The sequence below is a fragment of the Anomaloglossus baeobatrachus genome, chromosome 6, assembly GCF_048569485.1.
Source record: "Anomaloglossus baeobatrachus isolate aAnoBae1 chromosome 6, aAnoBae1.hap1, whole genome shotgun sequence".
Classification (NCBI taxonomy): domain Eukaryota; kingdom Metazoa; phylum Chordata; class Amphibia; order Anura; family Aromobatidae; genus Anomaloglossus; species Anomaloglossus baeobatrachus.
The window spans coordinates 462634430-462657664 of record NC_134358.1 but is presented as its reverse complement, the minus strand read 5'-3'; the positions used below and the strand labels follow the sequence as shown (position 1 = coordinate 462657664).

Genomic DNA, 23235 nt, shown 5'->3' with positions numbered 1-23235 from the left:
TTGGATTTCTTTTAAACTTTGATTTAGCTCTATGGCTGCCTGTCATTAAACACGTGTGATAGTGAGCCGCGGTATCACTCACCTGTGTAGCTGTATTTTCAGGGTGACCACATGAAACACGTCTTGAAGCATATCTGCTACAGTCGCATCGGGAGCATCTGTCACACAGGAGAGTGGAACTGGATTCCATTTACCGACCTGGATTAGCCCTACACCATGAGGACAAAGTGACAGCCCTAATTAGCAACATACAGAAGAGAAAAAAAAAGCAAAAACAAGACACAACAGAAAACACAAAGCATAACACTGACCAGCTATTTCCACCAAGAACAGAAAAATACAAAAAAAAAAAAAAAAAGAAAAAAAACACAAGGCATAACACTGAGTAGCTATTTCCATGAAGAACAGAAATAAACTAAAACACAACAACACACACAAGGCAGAAAACACTGCCTAGCCATTTACACCAAAAACAGAAAAAAAACCCAAACACTGAGTAACTATTTCAATGAAGAAGAGAAAACAAAACAAAAAAACACAACACACACAAAGAATAACACTGATTGGCTATTTCCACCAAGAACAGAAACAAACCAAAACACAACAACATACACGAGGCATAAAACACTGCCTAAACATTTCCACCAAAAACAGAACAAGAGAAAAACAAACAAACAAATGATACTAAAAAAGGTAAAAGAAAAAAAAAAAGATCTAGATCTTGACCTGCGTTAATTAACAATAAACTAAATCAGCGCATAATAAATTCAGAGACGCTAAAGCTTAAATGATTTCACACCTAAAACAGTATTGAAATAGTCAGCAGCAACTTACGCTGCCTAAATAATAATAAAAATGTGAAAAGTGAAACACATCTAGGTATTTAGTCAGAAATGCAAATCGACTCTCAGCATTCCATCTGCTCAGATCTGCTCAACATTTCTCCCACATTCTCAGTGGACCATATTATTAAGGTCAATAGACATGCTAATGATTCAGTGATAATGCCTGAAGTTCCTTACTACTAGCCACAATTTGGTTAGGAAATATATAATTTATAAAAAAAAAAAAAAAAAAAAAAAAAAAAAATTAGATATATTATCTAATATATATATATATATATATATATATATATATATATATATATATATATATATATATATATATATATATATATATATATAAATAAAAAATTTTCATATATAATTTTTTAATATATATATATATATTTTTTTTTTTTTTTTTTTTAAAGTATAATATTTTCCTTCCACTGTTCTATTCACCTTTGGCCTGGGCAGCTGCACTGTGAGAATATCCGAGGGAGAGAAGAGCCATTTCGATCAACTGGTTGAAAAGCATGTCCTTCCTAACCAATACGAATTCTGCATGTTCTTCTTTGCAGTCGTACTCGATGAAATTTTCATAGTGCTCCACGACGCAGAAAACTGGAAGCATATTTCCTGTGGTTGAAGAAATAAAAAAAAAAATGCTTGTATCAATAACCAGATAATCAAACCAAAAACACAAAAATCATTGGGACCAAACACAGCAAGAAGCAAGTTCAGCCTGACTTTGAGATGACCGAATAGCAAGAAAACAGAGCGCTACTTCTAAGAATGAAAATATACACGTCATCAGCCTAGAAGTGCCAACCGCTCAGCTCTGCAGGTTGGTCAGAACATATGTCATCTCTGAAGGATCAAGTAAAAAAAACACAACACACCCCTCAAATTCCCATCTTATTAACCCTTTGATTAAAATAGTTAAAAAATATTTATATAAATCAAAAATAAATAATTTGCTACACTGTGATTTAAAAAAAAAAAACAAAAAAACCCACACTGGAGTGAACGACAATCTAAGAGTCACAGTAAATATCACAGCCAACCTGGCAGCACACGGCACCTGTACACCTTGGAGCAGGAGATCAGGTTGTGGTATGTGGTCTTATAAGTCAACTATGGAATAATGTCACATAAAGTGACTTTTTAACTCAAGGATATCCAATAATAGACAAGTGAGACATGTTACGCTACCTACAAATTAAAAAAGGTAGGTGCCACATTTCCCAATAGAATGGGTGAATGTAAAATATTTACACAACAGAAACTGCACAGTCGCATACTATAAAAGTCACATACGCAATCCAGGGCTCGACATACTGCTGCGCTCCGTGGTCCAGTTTGGTACAGAATAGGTTAACATCTAGAAAATTCTTCCAACGTGTAGGAAGACTGTAGCTATTCTCTTCTGAAGGAGTAGCTAAGTGGGGATTCCTCCGTCTTTGAAGTGGGTGAGGGGAGCTCAATTCATTATGTGAACTCTCCTTGCGACCTTATACAAGTCACTCATTTGTTCTCTCCTGGCACAGAGGAGTAGATTACCATCTATTCAATGCAGAGGCTCCCTGCGCTCCCAACTTACAACTGCTGGATCATTGCAGAGAAATATATAGATGTTACACAGCTCGGAGCAATTAAGAGCTTACTGACGAATGGGCAGATTTTAATTAACGGATCCTCTCCGACATGTAAAAAAGCATTGAGGATCCAACCTTTTAAGAAGTGACGCTCTGAAGAGCACCCATGTTAGGCTTTCCGTCCCATATATAAGAAGTGGCGCTCTGAAGAGCCCCTATGTTGCCCTCCACATCCCATTTATTAGTAGTGACGCTCTGGAGTACCTATGTTAGGCATCATGTCCCATACATAAGTAGTAACGCTCTGAAGAACACCCATGTTACCCTCCACGTCCTATACACAAGAATGGACGATGTGAAGAGCACCCATGGTGGGCAACACATCCCATATATCTCCTATGACCAGTGATCAGCATTACACAGTGGCACTCCACGACCCATATACAAGAAGTGATTCTCTGAAGAATACCTACGTTAGCCTCCACACCCCATATATAAAAAGTGACGCTCTGAAAAGCAATTATGTTACCCTCCACATCTCATACACAAGAAGTGAGGCTCTGAAGAACACCTATGTTAAGCTTCACATCCCATATAGAAGTAGTGACACTCTGAAGAGCATATGTTACAATCCACATCCCATATATAAGTAGTAACGCTCTGAAGAGCACCTATGGTACCCTCCATATCCCATATAGAAGTAGTGACGCTCTGAAGAGCACCTATGGAACCCTCCACATCCCATATATAAGTAGTGACGCTCTGAAGAGCACCTATGTTATGCTCCACATCCCATATATAAGTAGTGACGCTCTGAAGAACACCTATGTTATGCTCCACATCCCATATATAAGTAGTGATGCTCTGAAGAGCACCTATGTTATGCTCCACATCCCATATATAAGTAGTGACGCTCTGAAGAGCACCTATGTTATGCTCCACATCCCAGATATAAGTAGTGACGCTCTGAAGAGCACCTATGGAACCCTCCACATCCCATATACAAGTAGTGACGCTCTGAGGAGCACCTATGGTACCCCCCACATCCCACATATAAGTAGTGATGCTCTGAAGAGCACCTATGTTAGGCTCCACATCCCATATATAAGTGACGTTCTGAAGAATGTTATGTTAGGCTTCATGTCCCATACAGAATTAGTAATGCTCTCAAGAGCACCCATGTTAGGCTTCATATCTCATATCCACCCATGTTAGGCTTCATATCTCATACATAAGTAGTAACGCTCTGAAGAGCACCCATGTTACCCTCCATGTCCTATACACAAGAAGTGATGCTCTGAAGAGCACCCATGTTACCCTCCACGTCCTATACACAAGAAGTGACGCTCTGAAGAGCACCTATGTTACCCTCCACGTCCTATACACAAGAAGTGACGCTCTGAAGAGCACCCATGTTACCCTCCACGTCCTATACACAAGAAGTGACGCTCTGAAGAGCACCCATGTTACACTCCACATCCTATACACAAGAAGTGACGCTCTGAAGAGCACCCATGTTACCCTCCACGCCCTATACACAAGAAGTGACGCTCTGAAGAGCACCCATGTTACACTCCACATCCTATACACAAGAAGTGACGCTCTGAAGAGCACCCATGTTACCCTCCACGTACTATACACAAGAAGTGACGCTCTGAAGAGCACCCATGTTACCCTCCCCGTAATATACACAAGAAGTGACGCTCTGAAGAGCACCCATGTTACCCTCCACGTCCTATACACAAGAAGTGACGCTCTGAAGAGCACCCATGGTGGGCTCCACATCCCATATATCTATGACCAGTGATCAGCATTACACTGCGGCGCTGTCACACCACTGCTCCCTTCTGATCTAATACTTGGCTCAGCAACTTTATAACTGTCCAGCATTTAAAAAAAAAAAAAGAAAAAGGAGGAAAGCTTTGGTAAGTGCTAAAAATACAAGATGATTCCAACCTGAAGGCACTGCTCGGGCTTTTGCTGAACATTTATGACTATGTAAACAACAAGTCTGCATAAGGAGCAATGAAAGTCTGTAGTACCCTTGTCTAATAACGTCCAAATATCACACAGTACCAGAGACGGCCGAAATCTCCTATTTAGGAATTTATAGAACTTATAGGTTTGCAGGCGTCAGAAAGTCCTCGTATAGAGTCTCGCGCCAGCTCCTCGGTACAATATTAATGTGCTCGCCTTGAAAAGCCATAATAAATTATATTTTTTAATGCTTCTTCTACCCTGGCTTTCTTAAGATGCATACATTCTTGGCAAACAATCAATAAATAGGGTAATCATGAGCAGAGGCCAAAGAATTTGCTGAAGTGCTGTTTTTCCATTTTAATAGATAGAGATCTAACAATACCGACTGCTGTGTCTGTTCATCTGAGGATCAATATCTGCTTTGTTTTCGCCAAACTGAATGCAAAATGAATGATTGTATGATAAATGTTACACTTTGAGGACAATGAAATTCCATTGCCTTCTACGACCAAAACTTGAAAATGATCAGAGGTCTGAAAAATAAGACATTGTCTTCTAGAAAGGAAAAAAGAAGCAGAACAGCTACTATAAATAAGGCATTATTTACTATTAAAAAAGGAAAAAAGCCAAATAAATGCTAAAGATTATGCTTCTTAAAGACCGAAATGAGCCGAAGATCATCTTAAACTGTGGATATTAATGGACTTTTTTTTCCCTCTAACCATACTTAGGGTTAGTAAGTATTGAAGTAATTATATATATATATATATATATATATATATATATATATATATATATATATATATATATATATATATATATATATATATATATATATATATATATATAAATGGAATTAAATCCAAAAGCAACTATAATAAAAGAAATGGAATATAAAGGGACTAAAAGTGAAGGGAAAAAAAAATTTGGGGGTGGGGGAAGTAAAGTTGGAACTCAAATTCTCGTTTTGGAAAAAAAAAAATAGAAAAATCAATCATAGGACTCAGTAGCAGATTCTGCATCACCTAAAGATTGAGGATGAGAAAAGCAGATTACCTTTTCTGATACTGGTCCTCATCATGTGTGCAGAGTGTCTAAGTGGCACCCCTTGCATTTTTGCTCCTGTGCTTCCAAGTCTTCCTCTTCCTAGAGGACTTCCATTCTGCTCAAGGCGGGCTATTTTGGCTGGCGGACCTTTTGGATCGCTTACATTGTTAGACATTTCTGAATGTTCTATCCCCTGAGTTGTCTCGTTCGAATGATCCATGCTCAGTCCCGCCTCTAAGGATCACCTGGCATAATTAAAAAAAAAAACAGAAGTATTTATAAATCAGCGAGGCGTACTGTCTGTAAGAGGGGGGAGAAGAAAAAAAAAGCCCACAACCAATTTTACTTGTATAGACATACATTAATACACATGGCAGTACTTTAGTAGACCTGGAGAGAAGAGACCGCCCAGTCTTCTATAAGACGGTCATGATGGATCTTTTATAAAGTCTCATCATTGTATAGAATGAGTCAAGAACCTATGACAAGTGTGTCACCATCTGCACCGGTCAAAGACACAACTAGGAGGATCTTGGACTTTACTTTTTATCAGTTCCGACATGTTGGTTCCAGTAGGAACTTCTGACATTTCGGTTTAGCAGTTGTCACTTGAAGTCTGGGGTCAAATATATGTAGTTAGGGGTTAAGGAAAGGGTCAGCTGGGACAGAGGAGGTGTACCTGTGTGATTTAGTGGCTCAAGGGAACTCTATATATTGACCTCCTGCTGAGCATGGACAGAACTTGACCTGGACCTCTCCAAGTCTCAAGAGAAAGGCCCTCAGAAGATCAAGGAAACTTTTGTAACACAGTCGTCTATAGACGGAAGAAACCCGAGAGACTAGCTCTTTATAGATTTACAGATAACAACAAAGCCCAAACTAGAAGATGCAACATGGGGCCATGCGTGGAGTCATCTCCAAACTTCTATCACTGCCAAGAAAGTCCAAGCTACAACTTCTCCGGTCCAGACACAACACTTATCTTGGTCATTAGTAAGCATTTATTAATATATTATATTGAAATCTTGACTGTTTTAGCTCAGACAATAACGATCAGTCATAGTGTGGACCTGATGTGACACCGATCAGTCACCACTTTTAGCTGGTGGATCCATCACTCCCCACATCAGCACCAAATCTGGATCAAACCAGCAGAAATCATTGAATTTCCCCCCCATCGAAAGCTCGGAGCTCAGGGCTAAAGTTCACCTAGATCCCTTACAAATAATGACAAGCAGAGCGGTGCCCACAATGACAGCACAAGGCGGTGACTATCTGGAGCTGTCCCTGCAGCCAGAGCTGCTCTTATTAACCCATTCATGGCACGTGCGGAGGATGGGGGCTGAGATTTATAACCCTGATGACAACAAACAGCAAAATCCAACAGAACTAATACAAATAAAACCATCGCGAGGAGGAGAAGAAGCCAGAACACATCACCGCTCCACAGACAAACCGTTCATGGAGGACTATGTCCTTATGATTGTTAAGTCATATCTAATAATGGTTATAAAAGTTCTCAAGAAGCGTTTCCTCACACTCCGAGCACCTGGGGAAGTTTTCACAGTAATCAAAAAGAAATGGTCTAATTTTAAGATTAATGATAAGAAAGGGGTCTACAATGGAGGGGATATGGGGCGTTTAAGGGTCAAACATGAGGATGACACACAGAGTTAATGACCAGGGAAGTGTATATGAATCAGCGTACGCAGGTATATAATTACCCCGTGTATATACAGAAGGGGTGTGTATGTACACAAGACACGTATGGCACCAAAAATACATGGAAATCACTCCTGATTGTAGGAAGAATTACATTCTGGAGGAAAGTGCATGGCGGGAGCAGGGAAAAGTTTCCTCACCGCCATCACCCCACGTATGGCAATGACAGGGCATCATCGCCAGCGTCCCAGGAGACCCGGGGCAGGACACAGACGAGGTAGCGGACAGATCACACATACAAGATGCTGGGTAGGTCACAGACAAGACCCCAGACCGGTCAGACACACACATACAAGACCCCGGGCAGGTCACACACACACACACACACACACACACACAAGACCCAGGGCAGGTCACAGACACACAAGACCCCAGGCAGGTCACAAACGAGACCCCAGGCAGGTCACAAACAAGACCCCGGGCAGGTCACAAACAAGACCCCCGGGCAGGTCACAAACAAGACCCCGGGCAGGTCACAAACAAGACCCCGGGCAGGTTTCACACACACACACACACACAAGACCCTGGGTAGGTCAGAGACAGACACACAAGACCCCTTCAGATCACACACACAAGACCCCGGGCAGGTCACAAACACAAGACCCCGGGCAGGACATGGACACACAAGACCCCGGCAGGTCACACACACAAGACCCCAGGCAGGACATGGACACACAAGACCCCGGCAGGTCACACACACAAGACCCCAGGCAGGACATGGACACACAAGACCCCGGCAGGTCACACACAAGACCCCAGGCAGGACATGGACACACAAGACCCCGGCAGGTCACAGACGAGGCGCTGCAGCCTCCCGTCCACAATCCCGGCCAGGATTTCACTTTGACCTTTTAAAGAGACAAAGAAGCAAAGTGCTCCCAATCTGACAGGGCAGCATACTCACCACTCCACAGAAACGGAGGGCGTCCACTGACAGCACCACGGAGCCGCTCTCCTGGACCAATCTGCTTCCCCCAAAATGGAGGAAATTAAATAAAAGATCTAGAAAAAAAATAATGTGCAAAGGAAGGACGAGCGAGATTAAAAAAAGTCTGTAATACTCAGAGATGATCAGAAGAGGAAGGAGCTGTCACTCAGTCTGGAGACGTGTCCAAAGAGCTTGCGATCAAATGGAGCCCCCGCATAGTGACAGGAGGGGATGGAGATCAGGGATAGAGGGGGTGGCAGATAACAGAGAGCAGACGCTGCCGCCTTCCACTCAGGTCCATTCAGTCCAATAATAAATAAGAGCAGCAAAGTTTTTCTTCCAGGATATGAGGATGGGAGTAGTTGACAGGTGGATGTATAAGTAGATGGGAGGTATCAGAGGATGGAGGGGGGAGTAGTCGGGAAATAAATAAATAATAACAATAAATGGAAGGAAAGACAAGTGAGGAAAGTGAGAGCAGCAGCTGGAGCCTGTCAGGGGGAGGGGGACAGGGAAGATCAGTAGTTTCTCACAATGCAGGAAGATGGGAGAGTCTCACAATGGGCAGAGGATGGGAGTTGTGCTGCCGGAGTGTGCGCCGTCCACAGCTGCTCTGCTCCTCTCTGTCCCCATTAAATTATTAGTTGTATTGACTCATCCCTCCTCCTCCTGCCGCCGCCGATCCTGCTCTGTGCTAGTGCTGCTGCCGATCTGTGCTCTGTGCTACAGCTGCTGCCGATCACTGCTCTGCCGATCTGTGCTCTGTGCTAGAGCTGCTGCCGATCTCTCCTCTGCCGATCTCTGCCCTAGTGCCGCCGCCGCCGCTGCTCTCCGGGAAGATGTCGGGGCTGTTGCTGCTGCAGCTTCTTCTTCCTCCTCCTCATTTTAATACAAAATGAGCGCAGCCAGGCCACCGCCGGAGCTCCCGCTCCCTGCCTGCAGCCCCAAGCCCTTCCCTGGCGGCCCCGGATCAGCCGACGTCCTGGGAGAGACACAGAGGAGGAGGAGAGACATGATGAGAGGGGGAGGAGAGCAGCAGGCTGGGATAAATGGGCTCAGGATGGGGGATATACGGGGAAGTCCGGGGCATCGGTGCAGGAGGAGGAGGAGGGTAATTATGAGGGGGCAGGAGATAATGGGGGGATTGGGATTTCCGGACGCGCAGGAATCTGTAATCTTCCTGATTAGTGTGAGGCGGCTGCGCGCAGATTATACACAATAGCCGGAATAACAGGGAGCAGTGAGGGCGGAGGCATCATGGCCGGGGAGGACTGACACACAGCACAACAAGGAGGCGGAGAGAGGCGACATCACAGGCCGAATCCGAGCGGACACGGGACCTCCATGATGTCAGGACGGTCACATGTGAGGGAGGAGCCGGCGGAGTCAGCACTGCCGCTATACAGTATACACAGGACTGGCCCCGGGAGCAGGTGACAAAGTTATGTGCTGTGCGGGGTATACACTCACTCTGCCCTGTGCGGGGTATACACTCACTCAGCTCTGTGCAGGGTATACACTCACTCTGCCCTGTGCAGGGTATACACTCACTCTGCCCTGTGCGGGGTATACACTCACTCTGCCCTGTGCGGGGTATACACTCTGCCCTGTGCGGGGTAGACACTCACTCTGCCCTGTGCGGGGTATACACTCACTCTGCCCTGTGCGGGGTATACACTCACTCTGCTCTGTGCGGGGTATACACTCACTCTGCCCTGTGCGGGGTATACACTCTGCCCTGTGCGGGGTATACACTCTGCCCTGTGCGGGGTATACACTCACTCTGCCCTGTGCGGGGTATACACTCACTCTGCCCTGTGCGGGGTAGACACTCACTCTGCCCTGTGCAGGGTATACACTCACTCTGCTCTGTGCGGGGTATACACTCACTCTGCTCTGTGCGGGGTATACACTCACTCTGCCCTGTGCGGGGTATACACTCTGCCCTGTGCGGGGTATACACTCTGCCCTGTGCGGGGTATACACTCACTCTGCCCTGTGCGGGGTATACACTCACTCTGCCCTGTGCGGGGTATACACTCTGCCCTGTGCGGGGTAGACACTCACTCTGCTCTGTGCGGGGTAGACACTCACTCTGCCCTGTGCGGGGTATACACTCTGCCCTGTGCGGGGTATACACTCACTCTGTGCGGGACACACACTCAGCTCTGTGTGGGGTATACACTCACTCTGCCCTGTGCTGGGTATACACTCTGCCCTGTGCGGGGTAGACACTCACTCTGCCCTGTGCGGGGTATACACTCACTCTGCTCTGTGCGGGGTATACACTCACTCTGCCCTGTGCGGGGTATACACTCACTCTGCCCTGTGCGGGGTATACACTCACTCTGCCCTGTGCGGGGTATACACTCACTCTGCCCTGTGCGGGGTATACACTCACTCTGCTCTGTGCGGGGTATACACTCACTCTGCCCTGTGCAGGGTATACACTCACTCTGCTCTGTGCGGGGTATACACACTCTGCCCTGTGCGGGGTATACACTCACTCTGCCCTGTGCGGGGTATACACTCACTCTGCCCTGTGCGGGGTATACACTCACTCTGCCCTGTACGGGGTATACACTCACTCTGCCCTGTGCGGGGTATACACTCACTCTGCTCTGTGCAGGGTATACACTCACTCTGCCCTGTGCGGGGTATACACTCACTCTGCCCTGTGCGGGGTATACACTCACTCTGCCCTGTGCGGGGTATACACTCACTCTGCTCTGTGCGGGGTATACACTCACTCTGCTCTGTGCGGGGTATACACTCACTCTGCCCTGTGCGGGGTATACACTCACTCTGCTCTGTGCGGGGTATACACTCACTCTGCTCTGTGCGGGGTATACACTCACTCTGCTCTGTGCGGGGTATACACTCACTCTGCTCTGTGCGGGGTATACACTCACTCTGCCCTGTGCGGAGTATACACTCACTCTGCTCTGTGCGGGGTATACACTCACTCTGCTCTGTGCGGGGTATACACTCACTCTGCTCTGTGCGGGGTATACACTCACTCTGCTCTGTGCGGGGTATACACTCACTCTGCTCTGTGCGGGGTATACACTCACTCTGCTCTGTGCGGGGTATACACTCACTCTGCCCTGTGCGGGGTATACACTCACTCTGCTCTGTGCGGGGTATACACTCACTCTGCCCTTTGCGGGGTATGCACTCACTCTGCCCTGTGCGGGGTATACACTCACTCTGCCCTGTGCGGGGTATACACTCACTCTGCTCTGTGTGGGGTATACACTCACTCTGCCCTGTGCGGAGTATACACTCACTCTGCTCTGTGCGGGGTATACACTCACTCTGCTCTGTGCGGGGTATACACTCACTCTGCTCTGTGCGGGGTATACACTCACTCTGCTCTGTGCGGGGTATATACTCACTCTGCTCTGTGCGGGGTATACACTCACTCTGCTCTGTGCGGGGTATACACTCACTCTGCCCTGTGCGGGGTATACACCCACTCTGCTCTGTGCGGGGTATACACTCTGCTCTGTGCGGGGTATACACTCTGCTCTGTGCGGGGTATACACTCTGCTCTGTGCGGGGTATACACTCTGCTCTGTGCGGGGTATACACTCTGCTCTGTGCGGGGTATACACTCAGCTCTGTGCGGGGTATACACTCACTCTGCCCTGTGCGGGGTATACACTCACTCTGCTCTGTGCGGGGTATACACTCACTCTGCTCTGTGCGGGGTATACACTCACTCTGCCCTGTGCGGGGTATACACTCTGCCCTGTGCGGGGTATACACTCACTGCTCTGTGCGGGGTATACACTCAGCTCTGTGCGGGACACACACTCAGCTCTGTGCGGGACACACACTCAGCTCTGTGTGGGGTATACACTCACTCTGCCCTGTGCGGGGTATACACTCTGCCCTATGCGGGGTATACACTCACTCTGTGCGGGACACACACTCAGCTCTGTGCGGGACACACACTCAGCTCTGTGCGGGACACACACTCAGCTCTGTGCGGGGTACACACTCAGCTCTGTGCGGGGTATACACTCAGCTCTGTGCGGGGTATACACTCAGCTCTGTGCGGGGTATACACTCAGCTCTGTGCGGGATAGACACTCAGCTCTGTGCGGGGTATACAATCTCTCTGTGCGGGGTATACACTCAGCTTTGTGCAGGGTATACACTCAGCCCTGTGCGGGGTACACACTCAGCTCTGTGCGGGGTACACACTCAGCTCTGTGCGGGGTACACACTCAGCTCTGTGGGGGGTATACACTCAGCTCTGTGCGGGGTATACACTCAGCTCTGTGCGGGGTATACACTCAGCTCTGTGCGGGGTATACACTCAGCTCTGTGCGGGGTATACACTCAGCTCTGTGCGGGGTATACACTCAGCTCTGTGCGGGGTATACACTCAGCTCTGTGCGGGGTATACACTCAGCTCTGTGCGGGACACACACTCAGCTCTGTGTGGGGCACACACTCAGCTCTGTGCGGGACACACACTCAGCACTGTGCGGGGTATACACTCAGCTCTGTGTGGGGTACACACTCAGCTCTGTGCGGGGTACAGATTCATTAATCTCCAGATTACACACACTCTGCCCTGTGCGGGGCACACACACACTCAGCTCTGTGCGGGGCGCACACACTCTGCCCTGTGCGGGGCACACACACACTGCTCTGTGCGGGGCACACACACACTGCTCTGTGCGGGGCACACACACACTGCTCTGTGCGGGGTATACACTCAGCTCTGTGCGGGACAGACACTCAGCTCTGTGCGGGGTATACAATCATCTCTGTGCGGGGTATACACTCAGTTTTGTGCAGGGTATACACTCAGCCCTGTGCGGGGTATACACTCAGCTCTGTGCGGGGTACACACTCAGCTCTGTGCGGGGTACACACTCAGCTCTGTGCGGGGTACACACTCAGCTCTGTGCGGGGTACACACTCAGCTCTGTGCGGGGTATACACTCAGCTCTGTGCGGGGTATACACTCAGCTCTGTGCGGGGTATATACTCAGCTCTGTGCGGGGTATACACTCAGCTCTGTGCGGGGTATACACTCAGCTCTGTGCGGGGTATACACTCAGCTCTGTGCGGGGTATACACTCAGCTCTGTGCGGGGTATACACTCAGCTCTGTGCGGGGTATACACCCACTCTGCCCTGTGCGGGGTATACACCCACTCTGCTCTGTGCGGGGTATACACTCTGCTCTGTGCGGGGTATACACTCTGCTCTGTGCGGGGTATACACTCTGCTCTGTGCGGGGTATACACTCAGCTCTGTGCGGGGTATACACTCACTCTGCCCTGTGCGGGGTATACACTCACTCTGCTCTGTGCGGGGTCTACACTCAGCTCTGTGCGGGGTATACACTCACTCTGCCCTGTGCGGGGTATACACTCTGCCCTGTGCGGGGTATACACTCACTGCTCTGTGCGGGGTATACACTCAGCTCTGTGCGGGACACACACTCAGCTCTGTGCGGGACACACACTCAGCTCTGTGTGGGGTATACACTCACTCTGCCCTGTGCGGGGTATACACTCTGCCCTATGCGGGGTATACACTCACTCTGTGCGGGACACACACTCAGCTCTGTGCGGGACACACACTCAGCTCTGTGCGGGGTACACACTCAGCTCTGTGCGGGGTACACACTCAGCTCTGTGCGGGGTATACACTCAGCTCTGTGCGGGGTATACACTCAGCTCTGTGCGGGGTATACACTCAGCTCTGTGCGGGATAGACACTCAGCTCTGTGCGGGGTATACAATCTCTCTGTGCGGGGTATACACTCAGCTTTGTGCAGGGTATACACTCAGCCCTGTGCGGGGTACACACTCAGCTCTGTGCGGGGTACACACTCAGCTCTGTGCGGGGTACACACTCAGCTCTGTGGGGGGACACACTCAGCTCTGTGGGGGGTATACACTCAGCTCTGTGCGGGGTATACACTCAGCTCTGTGCGGGGTATACACTCAGCTCTGTGCGGGGTATACACTCAGCTCTGTGCGGGGTATACACTCAGCTCTGTGCGGGGTATACACTCAGCTCTGTGCGGGACACACACTCAGCTCTGTGTGGGGCACACACTCAGCTCTGTGCGGGACACACACTCAGCACTGTGCGGGGTATACACTCAGCTCTGTGTGGGGTACACACTCAGCTCTGTGCGGGACACACACTCAGCTCTGTGCGGGACACACACTCAGCTCTGTGTGGGGCACACACTCAGCTCTGTGCGGGACACACACTCAGCACTGTGCGGGGTATACACTCAGCTCTGTGTGGGGTACACACTCAGCTCTGTGCGGGGTACAGATTCATTAATCTCCAGATTACACACACTCTGCCCTGTGCGGGGCACACACACACTCAGCTCTGTGCGGGGCGCACACACTCTGCCCTGTGCGGGGCACACACACACTGCTCTGTGCGGGGCACACACACACTGCTCTGTGCGGGGCACACACACACTGCTCTGTGCGGGGTATACACTCAGCTCTGTGCGGGACAGACACTCAGCTCTGTGCGGGGTATACAATCATCTCTGTGCGGGGTATACACTCAGTTTTGTGCAGGGTATACACTCAGCCCTGTGCGGGGTATACACTCAGCTCTGTGCGGGGTACACACTCAGCTCTGTGCGGGGTACACACTCAGCTCTGTGCGGGGTACACACTCAGCTCTGTGCGGGGTACACACTCAGCTCTGTGCGGGGTACACACTCAGCTCTGTGCGGGGTATACACTCAGCTCTGTGCGGGGTATACACTCAGCTCTGTGCGGGGTATACACTCAGCTCTGTGCGGGGTATACACTCAGCTCTGTGCGGGGTATACACTCAGCTCTGTGCGGGGTATACACTCAGCTCTGTGCGGGGTATACACTCAGCTCTGTGCGGGGTATACACTCAGCTCTGTGCGGGGTATACACTCAGCTCTGTGCGGGGTATACACTCAGCTCTGTGCGGGGTATACACTCACTCTGCCCTGTGCGGGGTATACACCCACTCTGCTCTGTGCGGGGTATACACTCTGCTCTGTGCGGGGTATACACTCTGCTCTGTGCGGGGTATACACTCTGCTCTGTGCGGGGTATACACTCACTCTGCCCTGTGCGGGGTATACACTCACTCTGCTCTGTGCGGGGTCTACACTCAGCTCTGTGCGGGGTATACACTCACTCTGCTCTGTGCGGGGTATACACTCACTCTGCCCTGTGCGGGGTATACACTCTGCCCTGTGCGGGGTATACACTCACTGCTCTGTGCGGGGTATACACTCAGCTCTGTGCGGGACTCACACTCAGCTCTGTGCGGGACACACACTCAGCTCTGTGTGGGGTATACACTCACTCTGCCCTGTGCGGGGTATACACTCTGCCCTATGCGGGGTATACACTCACTCTGTGCGGGACACACACTCAGCTCTGTGCGGGACACACACTCAGCTCTGTGCGGGGTACACACTCAGCTCTGTGCGGGGTACACACTCAGCTCTGTGCGGGGTACACACTCAGCTCTGTGCGGGGTATACACTCAGCTCTGTGCGGGGTATACACTCAGCTCTGTGCGGGGTATACACTCAGCTCTGTGCGGGGTATACAATCTCTCTGTGCGGGGTATACACTCAGCTTTGTGCAGGGTATACACTCAGCCCTGTGCGGGGTACACACTCAGCTCTGTGCGGGGTACACACTCAGCTCTGTGCGGGGTACACACTCAGCTCTGTGGGGGGACACACTCAGCTCTGTGGGGGGTATACACTCAGCTCTGTGCGGGGTATACACTCAGCTCTGTGCGGGGTATACACTCAGCTCTGTGCGGGGTATACACTCAGCTCTGTGCGGGGTATACACTCAGCTCTGTGCGGGGTATACACTCAGCTCTGTGCGGGACACACACTCAGCTCTGTGTGGGGCACACACTCAGCTCTGTGCGGGACACACACTCAGCACTGTGCGGGGTATACACTCAGCTCTGTGTGGGGTACACACTCAGCTCTGTGCGGGGTACAGATTCATTAATCTCCAGATTACACACACTCTGCCCTGTGCGGGGCACACACACACTCAGCTCTGTGCGGGGCGCACACACTCTGCCCTGTGCGGGGCACACACACTCTGCCCTGTGCGGGGCACACACACACTGCTCTGTGCGGGGCACACACACACTGCTCTGTGCGGGGCACACACACACTGCTCTGTGCGGGGCACACACACACTGCTCTGTGCGGGGCACACACACACTGCTCTGTGCGGGGCACACACACACTGCTCTGTGCGGGGTATACACTCAGCTCTGTGCGGGACAGACACTCAGCTCTGTGCGGGGTATACAATCATCTCTGTGCGGGGTATACACTCAGTTTTGTGCAGGGTATACACTCAGCCCTGTGCGGGGTATACACTCAGCTCTGTGCGGGGTACACACTCAGCTCTGTGCGGGGTACACACTCAGCTCTGTGCGGGGTACACACTCAGCTCTGTGCGGGGTACACACTCAGCTCTGTGCGGGGTACACACTCAGCTCTGTGCGGGGTACACACTCAGCTCTGTGCGGGGTATACACTCAGCTCTGTGCGGGGTATACACTCAGCTCTGTGCGGGGTATACACTCAGCTCTGTGCGGGGTATACACTCAGCTCTGTGCGGGGTATACACTCAGCTCTGTGCGGGGTATACACTCAGCTCTGTGTGGGGTACACACTCAGCTCTGTGCGGGACACACACTCATCACTGTGCGGGGTATACACTCAGCTCTGTGTGGGGTACACACTCAGCTCTGTGCGGGGTACAGATTCATTAATCTCCAGATTACACACACTCTGCCCTGTGCGGGGCACACACTCAGCTCTGTGCGGGGTGCACACACTCTGCCCTGTGCGGGGCACACACACACTGCTCTGTGCGGGGCACACACACACTGCTCTGTGCGGGGCACACACACACTGCTCTGTGCGGGGCACACACACACTGCTCTGTGCGGGGCACACACATACTGCTGTGTGCGGGGCACACACACACTGCTCTGTGCGGGGCACACACACACTGCTCTGTGCGGGGCACACATACACTGCTATGTGCGGGGCACACACACACTGCTCTGTGCAAATTAGACTCATTTTGGGTTTTTTTTATCGGGTAGAACGTGGACCAATGATATTCAATAGGGCAGTGCTAATTACTTTTCGTGAGAAAAATCAAAGCATGCTTCGATCCCTCTCTGAAATCAGATGCCACTACCCATTCCATTCTATGGGTGAGTGGAAAACAGCGGACTGCACTTGAACGTCAGCTGAATGCAGTCTGATTTCCGCCTACACACCTAATGGAGAAGATGGAGACATGTTATTCTCCATCCGTGAGAATCTGATTACACTAAGCTGACCCTCTAATCAGAGATGGATTAGTGTCATTACATAATCGACCTGATTTTCGTGACTGAGGATCTATGGTTTTGTGACTCTGCCCTAAAACAGTACCAACTAAGTTACTGAGAAATCAAAAATGTCATCTACACGTTGCACACTTTTTTATGGCTTTTACAATGGGCAGCATATCAATTCTTTGTGCGGAATTTATGCACACTTCATCGTCTGCAGTAAATCCGCAACACAATCTGCATGTACCACATCCCAGTCCATCACAAGTGATTGCAATCCCGATACATGGACCCACAGGCGTTTTTCAAAAGCTCTTCAGTAAAATAAAAACAAACACCTCATATAAACAATGAAGTGGATTACATATAGTATTTCAGGGAGCATTCCGGAAGTCACAACTCAATATAAGTCTATGAGAGCCTTGTTCTGGCCTCGTTCTGGCTCTCAGAGATGGGTTGGGAGCTTGTGACCTTACTTTTGAGTTTTGGCCAATCAGAAGTTACTGTCACAAGATGGCGTCGCGGGACTGGAGCATATCTGAAAAAAGTGAAGACGTTATAGAGGGTGAATATAATTGAGTATAATACTAGGGGCTGGGACATCAGGTTAAAAGCATCATTCGAGCGCTAAAACAAAACTGGAGTGGTGCTTTAAGTATAGAAAGAAAAGTCCAAAAGTCTTTGTATTGGAACCAGACAGGGCTGCCCACTCTCTCCTTTATTATTTGCCATAATGATGGAACCCCTAGCTGAAAAAATTAGAGTAAGAGAAAATATAAAAGGTATTTCCACAAATCACAAACAGTATAAAAGCACACTATATGCTGATGATGTAATTCTTAGTATAACGGACCCACTAGAGTCACTTAGGCTGCTTTCACACTACGTTTTTTTAACATCCGTCATGAACGTTTTTTTAACGCAAAAACGGATCCAGTGCAAATGCGTTTTCATTTCAATGCATTTGTAATGGACTCGCGTCAACATGCGTTCACATGCGTTTGTGTGCGTTATAGTGAGGATCCAGCAACTTGCAGTTTTTTTACTTTTTTCAAAAACGTTACTTGTAGTGTTTTTGAGCTGCATCCAAATACTGCAAATTGCTGGATTCTGACTATACTGCACGCAAACGCATGTGAACACTGGCATGCTGATAGACAGGATCCTGCTTGCTCTACTGAGCATGCCCAGAAACCAGCCTGGCGTGATCAGTCTCCCTCTCCCCCTTCCTCTCTCCCCCCTCCCTCTCTCTCTCCCCCTCCCTCTCTCTCTCCCCCTCCCTCTCTCTCTCCCCCTCCCTCTCTCTCTCTCCCCCCTCCCTCTCTCTCTCCCCCTCCCTCTCTCTCTCCCCCTCTCTCTCTCTCCCCCTCCCTCTCTCTCTCTCCCCCTCCCTCTCTCTCTCCCCCTCCCTCTCTCTCTCCCCCTCCCTCTCCCCCTACCTCTCTCTCTCCTCCTCCCTCTCTCTCACCCCCCCTCCCTCTCTCTCCCCCCCCTCCCTCTCTCTCTCTCCCCCTCCCTCTCTCTCTGTCCCCCTCCCTCTCTCTCCTCTCTCTCTCCCCCACATGAGAGCGGCGGACACTCGTAACCAAGGTAAATATTGGGTAATCAAGCAAAGCGCTTTGCTTAGTTACCCGATGTTTACCTTGGTTATGTGTGCAGGGAGCAGGCAGCCCAGCTCCTAGCAGCTACGGACGCTCATAACCAAGGTAAATATTGGGTATCCAAGCAAAGCACTTCGCTTAGTTACCCAATGTTTACCTTGGTGACCAGCGTCTGCAGTTGTCAGATGCCGGCTCCCAGTCTCACGTTCAGTTCCCCTCACTCCCGATCACATGACTTCAATGCCCGCCCATAAACTGCAAGTGACAGGATCCTGCAAAATAACACTTGCGTTTGCATGCGAGTTTTCTTTGTAAAAACAGGATTCACTTTTACAGCAAAAAAAAGTTCATGACGCATGTAAAAAAAACGTAGTGCGAAAGCAGCCTTAGAAATACAATTAATATTCTGGATGATTTCTCAGCTTTATCATATTATAAAATAAATTATCCTAAGTCCCAAATGTTGGGTTATAACATAGACCCTTGTTTAAAAGATTGTATTCAGAAGGAATTTGCCTTCAAGTAGGAAACTGAAAAATTGAAATATTTAGGGATATACATCACAAACCCAACCAAAAAAATTGTATCTATGAACATTACCCCATTATTAAACAACATCCAAAATGAATTGAAAAATTTAAAGATGACTGAAGTTTCATGGATGGGAAAGGTCATATCATATAAATCTGTTATTTTGCCGAAAATTCTATACCTATTCCGATGTTTAACAACAACAATTCCTAAGCCCTGGATCCAGAAACTAAAATCTCAGTTATCACTGTTCATCTGGCTAAATAAGAAACCTAGAATTTCCCAAAAAAATTTATGTAAACATAAGAGGAATGGAGGCCTAGGTTTACTGAATATTTACGCTTATTATTTAACTAGTCTCATTAAACAGACCCAAAATAGTCTAATTACAGAATTTAAAAATAGTTGGGTACATATAGAAAAACATTATAATCGAAACATTCCCAAATCAAATATAATTTTGGCCCAACTTTTAAGCACACAAAAAACATTAACTACATTTCAAACAAGTAAAGCAGAACTATGGGCATGGAAATCCCTATTAAAAACATTGATGAAGGATAATGTACCTTTTGGAGGATATTAAATGTTGCCCAATGGAAACGATACAAATTCTGACTCCCAAAATCTAATATATAAAGCTCAGTGTATGTATGTGTGTGTGTATATGTGTATGTCCGCTAAGGGAATCCGCACCGTCGCATTTAGGCTATGTGCCCACGCTACAGGATTTACCGCGGATTTTGCCGCGGATTTACCGCGGATTTGCCGAAAATCTGCAGCAGCAGCACTTCCAAGCCATTTCAATGGCATTTTGGAAATGCTGTGCCCATGCTGCGGATTTTTCCGCGGCGGATTTGCCGCGGATTTTGATCCGGAAAAATCTGCAGCATGTCAATTGTTTGGTGCAGATTTGGTGCGGATTTTTGGCTTTGAATGGGGAAAACAAAAAAAAAAAATCCGCATCAAAATCCGCGGCAAATCCGCGGCAAATCCGCGGGTGCGGATTTGCCGCGAAAGTCGCGGATTTTCAGGCAAAAAAATCCGCAGGGACATTCTAGCGTGGGCACATAGCCTTACAATCACGAAAGTTTGCACAGACGCCCCATGTGACTCAGGGAACGTCATAGACTATGTTGTGATGGGAAAATTTAACCCCGCGCTTTACAGTTATTCACCAAAATCCTGTCTTCATTTAACTGAATGGAGGTGGGAGCTACTGGCTATTAATAGCAATTGTCAGTGGTTGCTATAGGAACAAAATAAACTGTTAGTATAAGAAGCTTATGTGTGAGGTAAATGAGATGTCGGTGGGGAGACGGATAGAGACAGACAGACACAGAGAGAAAGACAGACAAACGTGGAAAAAGACAGACAGAGACAGCCCGGGCAAAGAGACAGCCCGGGCAAAGAGACAGCCCGGGCAAAGAGACAGCCGGGCAAAGAGACAAAGACAGACAGGGAAATAGATGGGGAAAGAGAGTCAGACACACACATAGAGAGAGACAGAGAGAGATGGAGACAGACTGATACAAATACAGACAGAGAGATAGAAACAGACAGACAGACATAGAAACAGACAGACAAAGAAAGACACAGACAGAGAGACAGACAGACAGCGACACGCAGACAGAGACTGGGAGAGAGACAGAGAGACAGTTACTATCCCGGGCAACGCCAGGGTACTACAGCTAGTGAACATAATAAAATGGAAACAATACAACATAAACAATTTTCTCGACCTAATAGAAAATAACAAAGTCTTGCCCTTCAAAAACATACAAAGTAAATTCAATATCCCAAATAAAGAGAAAAAAATTTGTTACCGTATAGAAAATTTTCTTACAAACAAAAAACCTAGATTTCAGCTTCCTAAACCCCAAATAAATTTATTGAATAATCCACTAAACCAAATTATTTGGAAAACCAGTAATATATATTACTTGCTAAATGAAGATTATGAATTTTGAGAAAAAGCTAAACCTAAAGAATTGGGTGAAAAATTTGCTCAATAGTGTGAATCAGCTCACCGTGGAAAAAGCTCAGTCTTGATTTCGTCCTGGAGCACGGACAGGCACTGCCACAGCCCAAAATAATGCAAAAGATGAGGATGTCCAGCTCTTCAGGCAAAAAAATCACGTCTTTATTTTATCATGCAGACACAAAGAATGACATGACCAGCACAAGTATCCAATGTGCCTTGATGTTTGTTAATAAAATGTTTTGATAACTGAGATGTGCCCCCAGAGGTTTTTTTATGTATTACATCATATATATGTTCTTTTATGCGTGTGTGCAGTTCTCGTTTTGTACTTCCAATATATTTTAGTTTGCAAGTTATGCATTCTGCCAAATACACTATATATGAACTTCTACAATTTATAAAAGATTTATCGCATAGCTACTGCTAGCATCACTGTTTTCAAAAGATGTGATCTTTTTAGGAGTCAATGGGCACATTTTACACTGTTTTCTCGCACAATGGTAAAAACCCTTTAAAGACAGCCAGTTGGTGCCTAGAAGATTCGATTGTTTATTTTTATTTTTGATGTCACTTGGAGATAACTTATCTCCCAGTGACATTGCTTTTTTGGCAACTACTCTACAATTATTATTGAGAATTTTTTTCAAGGTTGTGTCTGTTTTTAATATAGTTAGATTGCGGAAAAAAAATCTTTCGTATGTCCGCAAACTGATTACTATATCGTAAGGCTAAAGTGATGGCTGAATTAGCAATTGGTTGTTTTTTAGTCATGGTCTGAGTGGTGGTTTTCGTAGAATTAATTTTTGATTTTACAACCTTTTGTGCTCTATTTAACATCCATTCTTTGTAACCTCTTTTTTGAGTCTTATACTAATGGTGTCTACTTCAGTTTGGAGGTTTTTTTGAGAGTTGCAATTTCTATGTGCTCGTTGCATTTCTCCTACTGGTATGGCCTTGTATTTCCTGATACTTGTTTTCTATGGGTGCATGTTTCTATTAACCCAGTGTTAAGACCCGTCATTCGTAAGTCCAAAAAATTCACAGTGTGTTGTTGAAAATCCACCTTAAATTTTAGATTGAAAGGATTATTATTTATGTACATAGTGAGGTCAGATACGAGAGACCCACCGCCCGCCCATACCATGATGACATCATCGATGAATCTCCCGTACCAGACCACACATCCCACAAATGGATTGTTGTCACAATAGATATATACCTCTTCCCACCAGCTCATAACTAAATTAGCGACTGACGGGGAATACTTAGCACCCATAGAAACTCCAGTTTTTTGAATAAAAAATTGGGAATCAAACAAAAAATAATTGTTCGCCATAAGAAACCTGATAGCTTCTACTATGAAGGAAATTTTTTCGTTATCAAAATTTGAAATTTGCGGACATACGAAAGATTTTTTTCCGCAATCTAACTATATTAAAAACAGACACAACCTTGAAAAAAATTCTCAATAATAATTGTAGAGTAGTTGCCAAAAAAGCAATGTCACTGGGAGATAAGTTATCTCCAAGTGACATCAAAAATAAAAATAAACAATCGAATCTTCTAGGCACCAACTGGCTGTCTTTAAAGGGTTTTTACCATTGTGCGAGAAAACAGTGTAAAATGTGCCCATTGACTCCTAA

The 23235-nt window shown here is 47.4% G+C and overlaps 1 protein-coding gene across 6 annotated transcripts in view; it reads right to left on the bottom strand.

Moving 5' to 3' along the window:
* SATB1 (SATB homeobox 1) overlaps positions 1-23235 on the bottom strand; it is a 255722-nt gene that overhangs the window by 121890 nt on the left and 110597 nt on the right. The window contains exons 1-4 of one of the 6 annotated variants that reach the window (XM_075315303.1): positions 8073-9387; positions 5456-5691; positions 1284-1460; positions 83-209 (exon numbers count right to left, since the gene is read on the bottom strand). In XM_075315303.1, the coding sequence (XP_075171418.1) occupies positions 83-209; positions 1284-1460; positions 5456-5666 (515 nt within the window). In that variant the 5' untranslated portion in view covers positions 5667-5691; positions 8073-9387. Of the gene's footprint in view, positions 1-82; positions 210-1283; positions 1461-2141; positions 2216-5455; positions 5692-8072; positions 9388-23235 lie in introns of those variants that run through there. The other 5 variants (XM_075315299.1, XM_075315297.1, XM_075315298.1 and 2 more) reach the window with 5 other exon arrangements.